This window comes from Pteropus vampyrus, unplaced genomic scaffold (assembly GCF_000151845.1).
Source record: "Pteropus vampyrus isolate Shadow unplaced genomic scaffold, Pvam_2.0 Scaffold137, whole genome shotgun sequence".
In the NCBI taxonomy this organism is placed as follows: domain Eukaryota; kingdom Metazoa; phylum Chordata; class Mammalia; order Chiroptera; family Pteropodidae; genus Pteropus; species Pteropus vampyrus.
The window spans coordinates 2,737,925-2,757,155 of record NW_011888918.1 but is presented as its reverse complement, the minus strand read 5'-3'; the positions used below and the strand labels follow the sequence as shown (position 1 = coordinate 2,757,155).

The window sequence follows — 19,231 nt, the reverse complement described above, 5'->3', positions numbered from 1 at the left end:
TATAATTGACGGGTTAATATTATTTGTACAAAAATCACTATAAGGTAAAGAGAAAAAATTCCATCTCTCTACATTCAAGTGGGTGGGTTACGAAATTACATGCAGTAATTCCTGCAGCAGGACTCAAGTGTCTTATGCTCTTACTCTATTCTGATGGTGAGAAAAACAATTTCATTCCATTGCTATTTATTTATTGGGATTCTGCTATTTATTTATTTATTAAAATACTTCGGCTCCCAATGGACTTAACTATCAAATTCATTTTTGGTCTGGTGGGCTGTGGTGTAATAATCTTTCCAAGAGAGTCAGCCTCTTTTTAAGTGTTAGACTTAGCCCTATTTTGTCTTTTATTTCCCGATATTTGCTTTTTTTCTTGGTGTATTTCTCGAGTTCGCAAGTTCAGATTTCTCCCCTTCTATCAAGGTTTGATTTCTCTTCGTCCCACCTAAGACTGAAGTTCCAGAATCAGAACTCTCTTTTATTCGTCCCTATGCCTGCCTCCTCTATAGCCACGGTTTTCCTGTAACAGAACCTCGCTTTACTTCCTCCGAGTACATCAGTCTTCCGGACTCGAGGCATCAGGTCCTCTCTTCCGGTCTCAGGGTCCCGTCCCCGACCGCTCTGGTCTCCCAACGTGGGGTATCTTAGATATTTAAGTCTTTCCCCAGTTTTAAGTGGTTTCACAGATCCGCCTCCCTCTCTCTCAAATCTCGGGGCCCAGGGCTCTAATCTCCGCAACTTAGGCCTCGAGCCCGCGACCCAGCACCATCCACCTCCATCCACCTCCATCCACCGCCGAGGCGCGGCGACTCCTCCCCGTACGGGGGCTCGAGCCCTGGTCTGACGACCCCATCCCCACCCCAGCCCTGCCTGCACGGCCCGTCGCGTCCACACGCACCCACTCATTGGCCCGATGGCCGAAAGTGTACAGAGCCACTTGGCTGGCCACGTCTACGATGCGGTTGATATAGGGGTCGTGGTGCTGCAGGGCAGCCAGGCTGATGTCGCGTCCCTTCCCCACCAGGCCGCACGCCGCTACGGCCGCCATCTTTCCTCCCTCCCCGACATCAACCCGGGGCCCTCAGAAGCCACTCTAATAGATCACAGAACAAACGAGCCACCTCGCCACCGAGAACAGGCGGCAACCACACGTCCGGGGAAGCCTGCCTCCTCCAGCCATCTCCGCCCGCTCCAGCCACCCCGCCCCCTCCTTCCGCGAGGGACGCAAGACGCTACTAATCGATAGCCGCTGACGATCGTTGCCACTGGCAACCGCAAGCCCGGCTGGGGGTCTGAATCCCTTCTCCTTCCAAAGAACTGTTTTCTTCCGAAGTGAGCCTTTGAGTGCACGCGCGATAAGTTTTATCTCTTGGGTGTGTTCGACGCCTTGGCGTGTCTTTTCTTTGGCGCTCAGTGATCGAACCTACAATAACAAACAATCCTCAAGCGTTAACAGAAGAGAAAGAGCTCTGATTTCTGTATGCTCTGATACCCATTGATTGTCCAAGTGTGGTCCTGGAACCCCCGGGGGTTCCTGAGACTCTTTCAAGGGATCTGTCACGTCAAAACCACTTTTATGACAATCATAAGACTCACTGGCCTCTTTCTTTGTGTTGATATTTGCACCAATGATGCAAAAACAATGGTAAGTAAAAGTGCAGGTGTCTGCGTGAATCAAAGTAGAGGCACCAAACTGAAAGCCGGTGTCACTTGAAAATGGTCTTGATAAAGCGGTAAAAAGTATTAATTTCATTGACGTTCAACTCTTAGGAACATTTAAAAAATTCTGTGTGAAAAAAAAAGAAAAAGAAGTATTCATAAAGCACATGTGCTGAATACCGAAGCTCCATATTTATCTCCAGGAAAACACTTCCCTGCTTAAATTGCAAGCGGAACTAGTGTTTTTATTTTTATTTTCATGGAACACTCTTTTTAGGTGAAAGAAAAATGGACAAAATACGGTTATTTAGATAGATATTTGACAGACAATTTTTGAAAATAATGTGCACCTGCCACTTTCAGGAAAACAGACAATTATTGTTGCCCATGGTAATTTTTGAAGTTTTATGTCAGAATTAGAAGTTTAGAAAACGTGTATCCACTACTATGAGCTTGACAGTTTCTCAGTACTTAAAGTCTTTTCTGATGAGATCAGTGGGTATTTGGAAAGTCTTGTGATGAGGAATTTGCTCTTTAAACTTGGGGGGAGGGTGAAATTTATCACTCTGGTGTATGCACAACTGGATATACATTTTTGTTAAAATCTTTCCATAAACCTTTAACATTTCTTTTGTAAAGAAATATCCCGGAGTCTTGGGCCTATGGACAAAGTCTACCTTTCCATCTTCTCAGGGAGCACCTATATACCCTAGTTGTCTCCCTAGCATTTGGTTCAATGCCTTGTGCAGAATGGAGATTTAGTAAATGCTTATTCTATTGAACTAAATCATGACTTAGATGAATTTATTCATTAAATGTCAACTTTTTTTTTAAGAGCTCATAATTTATAGAATATTGAAATCCAAATTGGGATAAAAGAGCATACAATAGCAAGTCTTGATCTTTCTGAGTTCACATTCTAAGGAAATAGAAAAAAATGGAAAGTTTTTTTAAACTTTTTTTTTTCAACAGTTCATACTATTCCTATGAATAATCCCATAAAATCTGTTCATTTTGCTGTCAGGTAAAGGCTTAGTGGGCCTAGAAGATCTCTATGATAACATCTTTTTATTTGCTTCCCAATGCCCAGAAGACATGAGGAAGTGCCTTTAATTTCACATCAAGAGATAATAAACTTAAAGTGCAAACACATGACTGTGGTAACTAATCTCAGCAGCTGGTTAGTAAGAGGGAGAGCACAATGGGGAAAGATGAGTTGAGATGACAGAAGACAAATCTTCCTGTTACAAGGGACAATGGAAGCTGTGTAGACAGTGTCAGCCATATTTCTGCAAACACAGGCAACTCTGTCACATAATAGAAGAAGTTGTAATTTAATATGACTGATTTTATATTAAAGGAGTTTTGTCCTGGGGCAGAGCAGGGGTGTGAGGGGGTTGGTAGTGGATTGTCCCTTAGAACAAGGACTCTGAGTTGCCTTTCACGTTAACTAGGTGTGTGTGGAACTTGCTGGTTCATTGTAGGTCATATAGGGATGGCCTTATGATTATTTGATTTGAACAGAGTACACAGCTGTAGGCAAGTCACTTTATTTCTCTGTGGAATAAAGGCATTGAATTAAAAGGGACTTCCCAATTCCAGTTTGTGGTTCTCTATTGAACCACCTCTGTCCATGTCAAATGCAGCTCTCTTGACAAGCACATAGATAAGCCCAGAAACAATAATCAACAATCTTAATGAGCATTTAAATTAGGTCAGAGTAGCAGCCCACTGAGGACATTTAAACGTTATATCAAAACTGAGGGCTGAATACTTTAAGAGAAAGTTTTTTTCTTCTTTCATGTGTTGAGTTCTTTCATTCTCAAAGGAAAGCAGTTGCTTTCAAAAAAATAAATGTTTATCTTTGCCACATTTTAGGTGGCCCCCTGCCAGGGGTGATCGGCTGTCTGCAGATTTTTAATCCAGGTGAAATGTATATTTCAAACCATCTAGGATGATTTATGTGGCAGTCCAAAAAAAGCAGCCCAGAAAAAGTGTCAGGGACTTCTGGATAGAATGCATTTGAAAAATTTTCTAATTACTTATTATTGTTATAATTTACCATGTCAGCTATTTACTTTGTGATTGATTTTTCTCTTTTTAAACTGATATATGAACCACCAGAGGAAAATGAGCTGCTAAACATTGTGCTGAACTAAAGTCCAAGGTGAGAGGTTTGGGGAGAACACTATGCTTGGTCAGGAGCTAGGACTCTAAACATGGAATAGAGGCCTGAAGGGACGTAAAGAATCTGCTGCTATGCTGAGACTCAAGAACATTTTCCAGCCTAGTCTTTCAATCCTATCATAAATAGGTTCTATTGGGCTGACAAACGACAGACCACAGGCCAAATCTGGCCCTCTTCCTGATTTGTAAATAAAATTTTATTGAGGGCACAGCCACGCTCATTGTATCATCTATGGCTGCTTTCACTCTAAACAACAGAGTTAGGTAGCTGCAACAGAAACCAGACAACCTGCAGAGCCTAAAATATATTACTCTCTGGTCCTTTACAGGAAAAGTTTGCTGACCCCCAGTCTATTATTTCAACAAGTCAATAAATAACTTATATTGGAGACCTTCTGCATGCTCAGTAGGCACCCAGTTTGTGCACACTGTAAGCACTAATAGACTCGAAAGGCTGACAAAATACGAAGCTTACTTTGTAGTCACAGGGAGTTTAAAATCTTGTTGAGGAGACAAAGTTAGCATGTATGAAACAATGGTGAACAATAAAGCATAATATATAATCAAGGGTTAAATTGTATAGACAAGTACCAGAGTTTGGAGAAAGGGAAGGAGGATCAGTGAGTCCTCCAGTAGTTGGAGAAGGCAATATTTAATATAATAAAGTTCCAGGACATGATAAGAGCCTGGATGCTCCCTTGAGATCCACTACAATTGGATTTGACCTGTATTTCTACTCTAGTGTCATTTAAGTCCCTGATACTTTTGGCCTAGTGCTTAGGGGATACTTTAATGACCAGAAATATTTCTGGGTAACTTCAGCTCACTGATTTTTCTGGGATTTGGGGTTCCTTCAATCTTCCTAAACTATGGAGAATCGAATCTAGTCATAGTGGCATAATGTCTTTCTTTTCTGGAGACAATATAGTATAATGATGAAGAGCATGAGCTTTGGAGTCAAAGAGACCCAGGTCTAAATCTGGGCCGCATCTCTTCCTGGCTCTGTAACCTTGGGCAGCGGGCTCTGTAAAACTCTGGACCTCAGTTTTTTCATCTACAAAAGAGGGACAATAATCCCGCCTACCTCTTCGAGTTGTGAGAACCAAATGATAGAATGCATGTGAAGTGCTTAGAATGTAAAGTGCCTGGTACAAAGATAGGGCTTTATGAATATTTAGTCACTTATCATTGCTCTTGATAACAGCAAGATTTGTATCTTGGACAAAAGAGTTACACTTACTTCCAGAACAAAAATTAATACTTTATCGTTTATAAAGGCACTTAGATACTAATGCAAAGGGCAAAATTACTGCTCCCTTTTTTTAAATTTACTAATGGTTGTTAATTCTTAATATTTTACATTGTCACCGTTGCCAGGCCTCTATTTTATTTCTGAGATGTCCTTGGACACTTTCAGACAGGAAGCACGACATAAAAAGTGCAAATACAAACCTATACAGATCTGATGTGCTACAGGAAACTTGGGTGCTTTCGGGGTGTACTTTGCCTATCTCCAGAGATCAGGCAGGTTGACAGTGGGGCTACCTCTGTGGATCACAAAGCATCATCACTAGGTTTTCAACCATTCCTGTGATTACAGAAGAATTCATGTAGAAACTAACATTTATTTTTGTAGCTGTTGTGAATATTGCTAAAAGAGCTCTGTAAAACACTTTAAATGTTTTGATGTAATCATAAGATATGAGGCTTTAAAATCAGGATCTGAATGTCCAAAGAAGGCTCTGCATCCTCTGTAGGTGAAGCCAGATGATAGCGTTGCTTTTTGTTTTCCTTGGGGTAATGCGAAGATTAAAGGGCAGGGTGTTTTCTACATTTCTTGTTGGTAACAAAGGCCTTCTCCAGGGTTTTGACTTTCAGTGCTGTTACGGAGACTTCTAGGAGCAGTGACCATGACTCCAGCCAGCCCTGCTCACGTCAGTACAAGGCGGCTGCCTCTGATGGCCTTTACTAGCAATATATTAGAAAAGAACTGCAAACACTGCAGCCATAGTTTGGTTTTGTTATTAAGAATTATTGAGTGTAAGAATTAAGAATTATATGGGCTTTGTAAGAAATCAAGAAACTGTCAGAAAAGCAGACATCTTTATTTAACCCAAATAAGCCATATGTAGCCTAAACTGGGAGAGCTCTTGTCATACGTGGAGTAGCTCATCTCTCACCACTTCCCATGAAGTAAGTAGCAAGTGTTGCTGTACTCATTTCTCAGATAACCTTCACATTTAATCATTTGTTCACTCAATGAATATTTATTAAGCTCTTACGAAGGAACAGACAGTGGGCTAGGAGCTGAAGATACTGCAGTGAACCAGACAGGCATGCCATGCCCTCCTGCAGTTTAGAGTCTAATTGGGGAAATGGACACATAAACAGGTAATTACAAGTCAGTGGGGTCAGTGCTACATGAAAAGTTTGGGATGCTATGGAGCACATGGAAGAGGAGCAAGAGAAGTTTTAGTTTCTTTAAATGAATTGTCAGATATAACAAAACGAAGGCATTGTATATCCCGTCTTTGTGCCCAGACCAGGGTGGAATGGCCTTAACAGTTAGAGGCTGGGGCCTGATCATTCTTAGACCATAAGACTTCTCTTGGGTGGTTTGAAGTTTTAGCTTTAGAGAGGAGCTAGATAGAGACTTGTCCGAAGAGTGTCACAGGCATCATTCTAAAGCCACCTTGATCCCCATTGGCTTTGGAGCACAGCAGACTAAGACAGACCCTCTCAAGAGTAATCCCTTCCTCCTTGGGGACTCTCCGGTCTTGACCCAGGTATTAACCTACATGAACAGTACATTGACCATTGACCAGTATTTGAACCATCAGTAGTTTCCACCTGATCAGCCTTGCTTCTTGGGGTTTTCCTCCCCAAGAGGAAAAACTGAGTTTTCTATATCCTCATATCTGTCACTCTGAGGCAGGCAGAGGAGACCATGATATTCTATAAAAGGGCTGGTTTACCAGTCAGTGGACTTACCTGTGCTCTTTGTCCTTTTCCCTGGATCTGAAAGAGCATCCTCAGGTAAGGCTAACAAGGTGTACTTGTTGGGCTATGTTTATTTCTCCTTATAATTCCCAAGGAGCTATACAGCTTTTATTTCCTTCTATGAAGCTCACAAAGTACATTATAGTGCTAGCTTATCAGATTCAATTGCTTTTTAGTGGGGGCTTAGAGATCCAGGAGAAGGCTAACTGGGAGTCTCTTCACTTGGGCATGATGTTAGGGGTAGAAGAGGGGCAGGGATAATTCCTAAGGATTCAAGGTCAAATTATTGCCCAGATAAGTGATTTAAGCTAACTTTGTATGGAAGAAACCAAAGCCAGAAAAATGGCTTATGTGAGGTCATATCAGCTTTGAGTAGAGAGAGAGTAGAGCATAAGCTTTCAATCTTGGCTGCTCGTTAGAATTGCTGGGAGGCACTGAAAAACAAGTACTAATGACCAGGGCTAGCCCAGGCTAGTTAATCAAACTCTGAAGTTGGGCCCTGGTAAATCTCCTCAAAGTGAATCTAATTGCAGCCAGGATGGACAATGGGACAGCCTGGGTGGCAGCCCTGTGCCAGGGACGAGCTTCTTGGGTTTGAATCTGGCTCAGCTAGTGTGGTAACTTGGGCAATTTACTCATCCTGGGTAAACCTCAGTTTCTTTCTCTATGAAATGAAGTTACTAATGATACCTACTTTGTAGGAACGTTGTTGAGGATTACATAAGAAAATACAAGCAAAGCACCTAAAACATTACACACTTCATAAAACAAACCATGGAGATTGCTTTTGGTAATGGCAGAATGGAACTAGACTTTAGGTCTCCTGACTTCCAGGCAATGCTCTTTCCACCACAGTCATTTTCAAGGCCTAGGGAGATCAATTCAGTGGAAAATGGAGTACTCCTTCCTTTAAAATATTTCTCTTTATATATAAAAAAAGACACGAATGGCCTTATTTCTTAAATAAGAAAGATTATTCCTTATTTTTAAGGCCTCTTAAACTTTATTCTAGTTCAGTCTTCTACTTGATATACTTCATTTATTTATTTGTTCATTCATTTGTTATTTTATTTGACAAACCTTTGCTGGGTGCCTATTAGATGCCAAGTACTACCTAAATATTATCAACATAACAACAACAACAACAACAACAAAATTAAATACAGACTCTGCCTTCCAGGAGCTTAAAGTTTAATGGAGGAGATAGACTAAAATAAAATATTGTACCATTTATTTATTATAACAATAGGTTAAAAAAATAGTTCGAAGAATAGTTTCTAGTCCTCCAAGCAATCTGGGTGATCAAAATACCATTAATAGGTTTGGTATTACCTAAGGTGCCAGGTACTGGCTTCACTCCAAGACACTCTGATTTAATGACCTGAGCACTCTGACCTGTGCACTGGAGTTTTGAAAAGCTCCCAGGTAATTTTAATTTACGTCAATATTTGGGAACCACTGATTTAGTTCCTGCACATTAAAGATATAACTCTGCAAAGAGAAACTGGAGCTAGATGCTTAGGTGGCTTTTGGACCTGGCTTAGACTTTGGAAATTTGGAGTTTATTCTCGGGGCAATGGGGTCAAATTGAAGGTTTTTAAAGAGAGAAGTGACATCTATGTTTCAGAAAGATATTTCAGGCTGCAATGTAGAAGATGGGTAGGGCTAGAGACAGAGTAACCTGTAAGGAGAAAGAGATGATACTAAGGGCCTAAATTAAACCAGGAGAGCAGGACTCTGATACTAGGTATGGGCAGAAACTTGGGTACATGGGGGCAAACATAAGGCATAAAGAAACTGAAGTGTTTTTCTTATACTGGTTTTCAGCTTTGAAGTTTAATTGTCTTTTTGGTAAACATTTAATGAATTTAGTCGATACAGATTAGGTTGGTCTTTAAGTAAAGGCAGTACCTTCAAGAACTCTCCAGCATTTATGGATGTCAGAGTGATACAGAGATGAGTTATCACCTTTAAAAAAAGGACGCAGATCTGTAATTACGCAGATAATTTTGGTGGAGTAAATCATTAAGCTCTCAAATAGATTTTTCAAGGCGAAAGGAAAAAAAGGATGGTCTGGCTACTTGCATTGATTCAAATACCTGGATAATTGTCAGATATTTACTTAACATCTTGTTGTGATGATAGGGTTTGTTTGTTGATGGTGGGTTTTTTTTGGGGGGTGGGGGTAGGGGCTTATTTAATGTTTGTACTTAATCAAGATATATTTTTACTATTGTTGGATCTGTAGAGCTAATACGACTGGTAGTGAGATGATTGGATTTATTTGCCTTGTGCTGCATCAAATTCAGTTGTCAATTGAGTCCTAATGCCAGACTCATCATTCTCAGTAAGGAGGTAGAAGGAGGCAGGAAGAGCCCGGTTGGAGGCTCATGTCCTGCTGGAAGGCAGAGCACGATAAATTAGAAAAACCGCTAGTTGCCTTCTAGATTGACATAACACAATATTAATGTCTTTACCAAAGTGAGGTTCTGAATATTTTTTACAACATTAAAATATAAAAACCATTTCTACCTCAAGGGTTATACAAAAATAAGCCACTGGCTCGAGTTTACAGACCCTTGTTTAAATAATTAAAACAATGAATTTCAAATAGCAACATGACTTAATGAATTTCAAATAGCAACATGAATTCTTTCATGTTGGGAAGGTGGACTTGGGAAGAGATGCACAGTAGCAAACTACGTACTGTGCAGTATTTCCACCGTACAGATACAATAGAGCTAAATAACTCTGGGAACAAATATAATGGTAAAATGTAGTAAAACAGGAAGTGATAAATTTTTCAGTATTTTTTCTCTTTATTTTAATGTAATTTATTTAATTGAAAGTTTACATAATTTAACTTTAATACTGGCTTATGTTTAACAATTGACTCATGTAATTTCTGAAAATTTAACCATCTTCTCTCACAAGCTGGTACAAGCTGGCTCCAGCACACCACTACTAGGAGAAGGGAAATTAGAACATTGAGAGGCAATTGGGGTCAAAGCAAACGGGTTAGGGAAGATGAAGTTCATGGCTGTGGACAAACACTTGATCTAGCAATTGAGATATAGGCAAGCATGGGCATTACACAAGACAGTAGTTGACGTTACAGAGCTAATTTGGTCCCTTTATCTTAATAAGCATGACTCAACTAATTTGGGAAGAAAACTCAGTTCAGTTTGACCAAAACCCAGCATGGACAGTGAACATAACTTGATATATGGTAAATTTGATTTTAAAAACACAGTACTCAAATTTACATATGAGTAAAACAATCATGGTAAAACAAAAGATAGAGCTTTTCCCTGACCATACTCGGGTTTTCTTTCCTAATCTGGTTCTCTGACAGACAGGCAAAAAAACCGAAACCAGCAAAAGCAGTGGTCCCAAGTCCTTACGTTAAAAAATATTTCATCCTCCCTTAAACATTGCCTGACTAGGAAGTAAAATTTGTCACCCTCCACTGACAGATGGGATTCCTTAATTCCGAGAGTGCTATTGAAGGGGAAAAAGTAGAAGCCAAACTGGGTGATACCCTGAGTTATTGCTTTGGCTCTAAACTTTGTGCCTTTAAGTGCGATGAAATGGGGCAGAATGAATGGCTTGGTAGGAAAAAAAAGGAAGAAGTGGAAAAGCAGAGGTGGAGATGCTCGAGAGTGGGAAATGGAATCGAGATGGCCTCTAATGTACCATGCTATTTTGTGAAGGGTTATTATTATCTATAGCACTAATTTGATTTGATTACAGATTGATTCAGTTTTTAGTGCCCATAATATATTAAATATTATTTAATATGAAATTCATACCACTTAATGGTATTCTTAAGATATCAGTGGTAGATGGTTTTATGTTTCTATTTATTTCTCATGTTTTTTAACTTTCTGTAGAGACTATTTGTTAAATTTCTTTTTAAGTTTCTTAGTATATAGCATGCCATCAACACAGTGGGAAATCTTTAAAAGAGTATTAAAGGTAAACAAAGAAAGATATAATTCTTTGAGCTTCCCTCTCAGTCAGTCTGTCTCTCTGTCTGTCTGTCTCTCTCTCACACACACACACAACTTCTCTTGGAAGCTGAAAAGTAGGCAGGAACAGGATCCCGTCAGCAAATTCCCTTTGGTGGACATCAATAAAAATAATCACTAACTTTCATTGAGGACTACCTATGTGCCAGACACTGTCCAAAGCACTTTATATGCATTATATCATTTAAATATCAGAATAACTCTATGAAGTAGGTACCAATATTATACAGATTTTCCACATAAAATAATGAGGGTCAGGAAGATTGAATAAGTCTCCCAGGGTCACTCGTGGTAGGTGGTATGGGTACCTGTGGCTGTTTGTCTCCAAACCTGTGCTCTGCACCATTAGCTTTGGTTCCTCCCTTCCCAAATCATTTCATCAGGATAGGTTTCCTGAAGTAGTAGATCTATGTGGAGTTAACTTCCAAATGAAGGAATGAAAATAGAAGGCAATAGGGAATGGGAAAAGGTGGGCTATTTAAGGCAATAGTGAATATAGTAGAAAAGGAAAAGATGCTTTAAAGTGTCACGAGTCCGTAAGTACACTTGACTAGAATGAAATGGTTGAATGGGAACGAGGGAAAGACAGAAGAGATTATTTGGTGGAAGGCCATGGAAAGAACAAAATTAGACATTGTAGTTACAGAATAGAAGCACTGACACTACACTGAATCTACAGAATCTCGGGAATGAAAGAGAACTTGAATGCCATCTGCCTAATGCATAAACGCTCTGCGCCTTGACAAGATGATTGTTTGGCCTTTCTGAAGACTCTTGAAAATGGAGAACTCATTAGATCCTGTCAACAGGTGGTGTATTAGAAAGTTTTCCTTGTATGAAACCCATGTTTGTCTACCAGCAACTTCTATTCAGTGGATAGGAACTAACTTCTTGAGTCCATACATAACAAGTCTTTCACAGAATAGTTTCTAGAGTAAATATAAAAATATCCACACATTATTTTCCCCAGTAGTAGAATTACTCCTAGCTACTGAGTTAAAAAAATGCTCCCCAGTCACTGATTTTTAATACTAGTTGTTATAGCCAAGCAGATGTTTACTATATGCCAGGAACTTTGTATGTATCACTTCCCATGTTGTCATTTCTACCTTATAGTTGAGGAAGGTGAGGCTTAGAGAGCTTAAATGACTTGCTCAAGGTCACCCAAGTTATAGACAGAGGAGTTGGAATTTGCATACAGGCAGCTTGGATTGAGAGCCAGAGTGCCTAACAAGTAAACCATTCAACCTGGTATAAAAAGAGGATGTTATGGAAGGTGGCATCTACTCAGGGTTGGCTTCATGGATGTGCAACTTGTGCAGTTCTTTGCTTAGAAGAGCTCTGAGCTTGAATTAATGTCCTATTGTTCCCATCTTGAAATTCTGAATAAATTTTGAACAAGGATCCCTGCATTTTCATTTTACACTGAGCCCTGAAAATTATTAACTCGTTCTGGGTCTACCACTGAAAACAATCAGCTTGATTGTTTTCAATAAACCACCATTTTCTGGTGGCATGGTGCGTCTAGCGTTCTATGGTTCTAAAGGTTAGCATGTTTTGGAGTAACTTGTAGAACCTGCTCCCCATCCTTTGACTCTGACTTTCCTACCAGGAAAGCCCCATTAGGCATCTGCCACAGTCAGGGTGCAGGGTGTGGGTGGTTTCCTTCCTGTATTTTCAATACCACGCACAAAAGACAGGCCGAATTCTGGCAGGGATGCTTTTACATTTCGGGATTTTGTTACTTTCTACTCCTTTGACACTGTGTTTTCTGTCAAATGAAATTTATGGGCACATTATAGTAGTTGACAGCAGCAACAAGCCTCCAGGATTTCCCCGGGAGAAACTTCCACCTGCCAAGTGAGAGCTTCCTCCTTTTGGCTAAAGTGAGAGCTCTGCTCTCCTCATTACTTCCTCCGCCAGTTGTAAACGTCAGGAGCGCTGGCTTCACAAAAGCAAGTAGAGGTGGATTGTGCAACTGCAGCTGGATCTTTTAGTAACTGTTCCAGGAAAAGTCAGTTGGGCAAGGTCATGGCAGAGCTCCTCAGCTGTCTGCTTTCAGTTGCTTAGTAAATCCAATTTAACAAAAATTGTGTCTTTCTAAGTAAATACGGCTCAGCCAATGGCTAATAATAAAGAAAAAGGACAAAGACATGTAATAACACAAATCCACCCAACACCTTCTGTATGACATCCATTGCCTGTTATGATGTTTCACTGCTGATTAGTCTTTGCCTTGCCCGATTAAGTGAGGGGGTTGAAGTAAGCAGTCGCCAAGTCTTGTACTTCACGTATAGCCCAGGAATTGTATACAGTGTCACATTTTAGAAATGGACAGATTTTGAGCTTAAGTTTCCTCTTCTTGGCTCAAAGTACATTGGCTTTTAATCAATAAAGAGATATTTTATTAGGCCTTTTTATTTACTGCACTGTTGAATACAATACCAGAGTGATATGTAGCCTGCCCAGGCAAACAGCAGACTCAGTATGAGGAAATTCCATAAAGAGTTGCTTTCCTGGCTTCCTACTTATGGCCTTGGAATTTGGCTCTGACTGTCAGGCAAGATCCACCTGGGCCAGATAATTGTATATGACATCCTTAGATGGGGATACAGATTCAGTTGCTGGAAAAGAAACCCCAAATAACATGAATTAAATGGAGACAGACATTTAATTCTCTTTCAAGCAACCCAGAGTTTCCTAGTATCAGACACCCAGGCCCCTTCTATCTAGTTGCTTCCTCATGCCTAGAGCTTGCCTTCACCTGTGTGGCCCAAGATGGCTCCCTACCATGTCCACAGTCCAGGCAACAGGATGAAAGAAGGGGAGCTAAAAGTAAGCTGCTCTCATCACATTCCCTCTCAGCCCAACAACTAGAATTTAGTCTACTAGAAGAGGGAAATGTATCCTTTATTCTGGGCCGCCATGTGGGACACGAGCCAGTGGATATTGGCAGATAGTAGCAGTCTCTGACTTGAGGTTTTCACCTCAGGATTTGATTAAGATGAACAAAAGATCTGCTGGGAGCATCTGTATTCCTGACCTGTCAGGAGATCTCTCTGTACTATAGTATATGAACTGACATGCAGTGACTTAGGAAGACTAAAGCAGATTATGGCACCCACCATCTATTCCTCCTCTGAGGAGTTGGTACAAATCCTTAGCCAGCGTGGCCTTGGATCTGGTCTCTGCACTGGCCCAGTCTGGGTCTCCTTTGAACATCCTGCAGGGTACTTGTTTGGATAGCTCTGGAATGTCTTGTCAAAGTATAGTCTCTAAGCACTGATTTCTATGAAAGGCCAGCTCAGCTTCCCTTTAGTATTCTCTACAAATGCTGCACCTTCCAATTCCTCTAAGCTGAATTCTCTGCATCTCCTTGTGGGATTCACGTTTCTGTGACTGTAGTAAAGGGAAGGGGCCCCCTTTCACGGAAAGAGTTTCTTCCTGCTTAGATTCAGAGTGGAAAAATGATCTCCAGCTGTGTGTGGAAACATGTTCTGTCATTCTATGTTCCATGCAATATCGTGAGAACTGATACCAGGCAGTGGCGTGTCAGCAGAGTTGGGGCAGTGCTGTCTGATCCTTATAAGGCCAACATCTGGCAGGTGAGTGACAAGAGTCATCGAGGGGTATGTTAGAGACTCTAGCAGTGAATGTGGTGGATATTCTTTTCCCATCCTAGCTCTGCACTTTCCACAGAATGGAGGGAGCAGACTTTTCTTGCTGAGGACTAGTTTACCCTATGGCTCCAAAAAATGTTTCTAAGATTGTTTTATTTTTAGTCTCCAAACATGACTTGAGCCTTCCTGCTTCTTTTTTTCTTTCACATTCCAGCCTCTTGGAATGCAGTTGCTGTCTTTTGTATTCTGTTTCAAATCCTCTTCATCCACTGAAGACTCAAGTACCTCCTGTTGGGGAAGCCCTCCCTGCAGAAACCAGCCTCTGGCTTTTATGACACCTGTTGATTGTCTCTCATCTTTCTTTTATTGGTTGAGTTCAACTATTACTAATCTCTATTGTTAAGTATTTAACTTCACATGTTTTGACTTCCTTTCTCACATAGGTTGTAAACACCTGAATTCTTTTATTTGTGCATTTATCAGTCATTTACTAGTCATTTACAAAGTCTGCTCTGCGCTGAGTGCTACGCCAGGCATGGGGCACATGAAGACAGTAATTCTCCTCCCTAAGATAACTGAGGAGGAGAGATAGTTACTAGAAACAGCAGAACAAATGATTACTTGTAGACATATGTGCAAATGCTTTGAAAGACCAGAAGAAAACCAACTACCTAGGAAAGTTGGAAAGTTTCATGAAAGAGCTGGTATTTTTAATGGCCTATAAGATGAAAGAGAAGGGTAGGAACTGAAACAAGAGTGTAAATATCTATGTGCAATGGTTGGAGGGAGGTGAGAGATGGAGGTCTACGCATGTGGGTTGTGGGAAAGGGGAAGATGAGCAGGAGATAAGGCTGAAAAGGCAAGGTGGCCAAGATGGTGAAGTATGCATCGGCTCTGCTAAAGCTTTTGGATTATCCTGGTGTAATAGGGAGCTTCGAAGTTCTTACACGTGGCAGAGTGGCATAATCACATCTGTGTTTTGGAATGATAATGTTGGATTCAGTGTGAAAAATGGATTGATTGGAACTGGGAAATGAGACCATTGGTCAGTTGGGTACAAATTCCTGTTAGATGATGACACTTGCAAGGTGAGAGGTAAGGAGAGGGCCTGTACTGTAACAGTGGCAGTGGCTAGGAATGAATGAAGGGAACACATCTGAGAGCTAGTGGGTCTGAGAACTGGATGTGGAGGAAGTTGCAAATACTGGGAGTCTTCGTCCCTCTGCACAAGGCCTTGTTTTACCTCATGTCTGATAAATAGCTGATTTCTGAATACTGTGTACGAATGGCGTATATTTTTGTGGACATTTAAGTTTTGACATTAACTCCTGTGATTTAAACACTATTGATACTAATTAATTTTTAAAGTTGATTATAAACATTCATGTGAGAATTTACTGTTTTGTAATGTTAATGATCAGCTGATTGGGTGGACAGATGATTTTCTAATTCGGTATTGTTTGTGCTGTTTCGGGGAGTATACGGTATACGTTTCTTAGAGTACACAATCAAAATGTTTTCCTGGCTATGTTTTAAAAGAAAAACTAAAGCTGCAAGGGGATTCTTTTATTTCAGGTTTTATGGTTTTGTTTTTTTTTTAAGTAGAGAAATAGTTTTCTAATTCTTTCTTGCCATTCCCCAAAGAAACTGTAATGTTTTACTAAATTCAAACTATGGGGTTTTTTGTTTGTTTACTGCCATCTGGCCAGCCATCTGAACAAAGAAAAGGAAACGTTTCCTGATATGATCCCTTTCAGAGCAAAAGACATGCCTTGCCCCTTGTACGGTATATGCCACCCAAATGGCAGAGCAAGGAGTTAGGAAAACGTCTTTTGCTCATAACCACATAATTTTAAGTTAATAGGTTCAGATGCTACATTGTTTCCAAAGGAGATAAATTTTTCTTCTCTCCATCTCTCTCCTCCTATGTGTTAAGCTCCTTTGCTTTAGTGCCTAAATGCTTACCAGTCTATTGCTGATGCCCTCAGCTCCCAGATACTGAAAATAAATTATCTTTATGTTATGGCTGCTATTAATATATTCCTGTTTGTCTTAGCCTCTGAAGTATGGGTAGCTGTCTGCCTCAAACATTGCATCATAGCAGTTGTATAACCTCTTCCAAGCGCTGCAGCAGGCTTGAATTTATAAATGCCTGTGGAGTGAGAGGAGAGAATGGAGTTGACTTGTGCATGGATGTTTAAAAGAGAAGTTCCCTTTCCTGGAGGTCTCTGTCAGTTGATCTTTCTAGAGAGAGTGTGAGAGACTCATACTCTCCCTAACATTTCTTGTCTAATTATCCATTGACTGAGTTTAATGATAGGGATCCAGCAAGATATTAGTACCAAGTTTTATGAAGAATGAAGTGGTGCTATCTTGACTGATGTAAAACTCTAACAAATAGTCCAGTTTAGTAATTTCAGAGCTATTTAGAGAAAACATACAGATTCTGAATTGAACGGCTTGTCCCCCACAAGGGGTCCATTGGGCTGGTAACATTTAGCAGTTGGTTCAGAGGGATCTGAGCCCCTTGGAAGGCTTAGGTTTTCCATATCTTTATATCAATACTTGGTTATGTCCACTTTATAACAATACTTGGTTATGTCCACTTCTTACCTGGAACCTTCTCCAGTTCTGCAAAGACCGTCGATCCAAACAAAGACTTTTGAGCAAAGTGACTAGAATATTCTAAGTTTTCCCACAGTGTTAAAGAATGCCTAAGAATGCAGTATTTGAAATTATGGTTTTTTTAGGTTTTCTTTTCAAAAGAACTTTGTGAATATCTATTCATGTGGTTTTCAAACTGTCTCACGGTCACCAGGGTTCCAAGAAAGTGCTCAGGAACTGCTTGGGTCATGGAGAGAGGCTCTGTATTCTCTCCCTTCACCTTAAGCTGGAACAGCTCCACACTTTTACCTGTTTTGTATACTGGGCTTCAAAGTAAAGTTGAATTTTAAGAATGAGTGAGTTCTGCTGCTTAAATAATTGGAAAACTATTGATCTAGTCCAACTTCTCATTTCACATAGGAGGATACTGAGGACCAGAGAAGTTTTATAATTTGCCCAAAGTCACAATATCAATGGCCAAGACAGGTCTCGAACACTAATCTCTTATCTACCAGTCTGGTGCCCTTTACTTTTTCCAAAGACTATTGGATTCCTCACTGTAGCCAGGACCAACATGGGCCTATTAGCACCAACCTTAAAACTAAAATAGAACTTAAAAGAAAATGGGGCCTGTCTATGGAGAGGCTGTAGAGCACAGAGGTTTAACATGTAGGCTGTGGATGTGAACTGTCTGCACTCAGGTCTCTTCTCCACCGTTATTATGACCTTCTATAACCTGCTTAACCTTGCTGGTGCTCTGCTGCTTCATCTGTAAGATGGCTGCTATGATGACGAAATAAGTCAATACATATACAAGTACTGTCAACACTGTGTGGCAGGTAGTAAATGTTCAATAAGCATTAGCTTGTATTTAAAAGTTTGTATCATCACACTTTTTGAATCTTGGGCTTTTTGTAACCTTCCCTTGGATGCATCGTAGCCTGTTACATTTGGTGCTGAGGATGACCAGCTTGTGTTCCTGCATGCTTGGTAAAGCCATTATCATGTGGCAGGAGGAATGATAGGCTGTTCGAACTGGAAACTTGTCTTATGTTACAGATAACTGAGTGGGAGTGAGGCCCCATGATTGAAAACTACTTGCTCGGTCTTATGGGATTTTCCAAATGGAAGGTGGGGAAGACACCTGACACAAACCTGGGGAGCCTGCAGTCTATCCTAAAACCGCTCCTTATCTGTTGGACCAATGTGTTTATGTTGCAATCTTTAAAATATATATATTTTTTAATTTAGGTGAAATTCACTTAACGTAAAATTAACCGGTTTACAATGTACAATTCAGTGGCATTAAATACATTCACTCCATTGTGCAATTGCCACTTCTATCTAGATCCAACTCATTTTCATCACTCCCAAAGGAACCCCTGTAACCGTTAGCAGTCACTCCCCATTGCCCCCTCCTCCCAGCCCTTGTCAACCACCAATCTGCTTTCTGTCTTTATAGATTTATCTCTTCTGGATTTTCCATGTAAATGGAATCATATAACATGTGAACTTTTGTATCTGGCTTATTTCACTTAGCATGTTTTCAAGGTTCATCCACATTGTAGCACATACCAGTGCTTCTTTCCTTTCTATCTATGGTTTTTATGTTGCATTTTTATCAAAGTTCCATTCTCTCCCTTTGTCTCCCAGTTCCTCTTGAAGTGAGGCTATCTGACTGTAATGCGGCTTTCTGTTTTACTGTTTCTCTCTTCCCTTCCACAACAAATCTCAGCAACTGATATGAGTCTACAACGTGGTTCCATTTCTTACTACACAGATGTCCCTTTTTCAGGGCAGAGAAAGCTCAGCCACCTGCTATTTTTGTGGAGCCTATTCCATTAGGATGCCTTGCCTGCCGTTTAGACATGTGCTTGTGCTCTGGTATTTGTGAACTTGGAGGACTGGGCTGACAGCTATAGCATGAAGAAGACACGAACTTCAGAAGACACGAATAATCCATTCAGCCCCTGGATTATTCTTGGGTTTTGTACAGAAGCCACATGGCAGTGGAAGGGCTCAATGCCACGTCAGTCAGCTTGTTGTCACGTACCCTCAGCCTAAAAGGGGAGCCAGGTCATATGCCCCCGCACTGACAAGTGGGCCCCCTGGGTCCACTCACTGGAACTT

The 19,231-nt window shown here is 40.6% G+C and overlaps 1 protein-coding gene across 2 annotated transcripts in view; it reads right to left on the bottom strand.

Moving 5' to 3' along the window:
* The window catches only part of DCP1B (decapping mRNA 1B), a 63,297-nt gene extending 62,146 nt beyond the window's left edge, over positions 1–1,151 (bottom strand). The window contains exon 1 of one of the 2 annotated variants that reach the window (XM_011367805.2): positions 899–1,151. In XM_011367805.2, the coding sequence (XP_011366107.1) occupies positions 899–1,048 (150 nt within the window). In that variant the 5' untranslated portion in view covers positions 1,049–1,151. The remainder of the gene's footprint in view (positions 1–898) is intronic. The other variant, XM_011367806.2, reaches the window with a different exon arrangement.
* Positions 1,152–19,231: the final 18,080 nt, after the last annotated feature.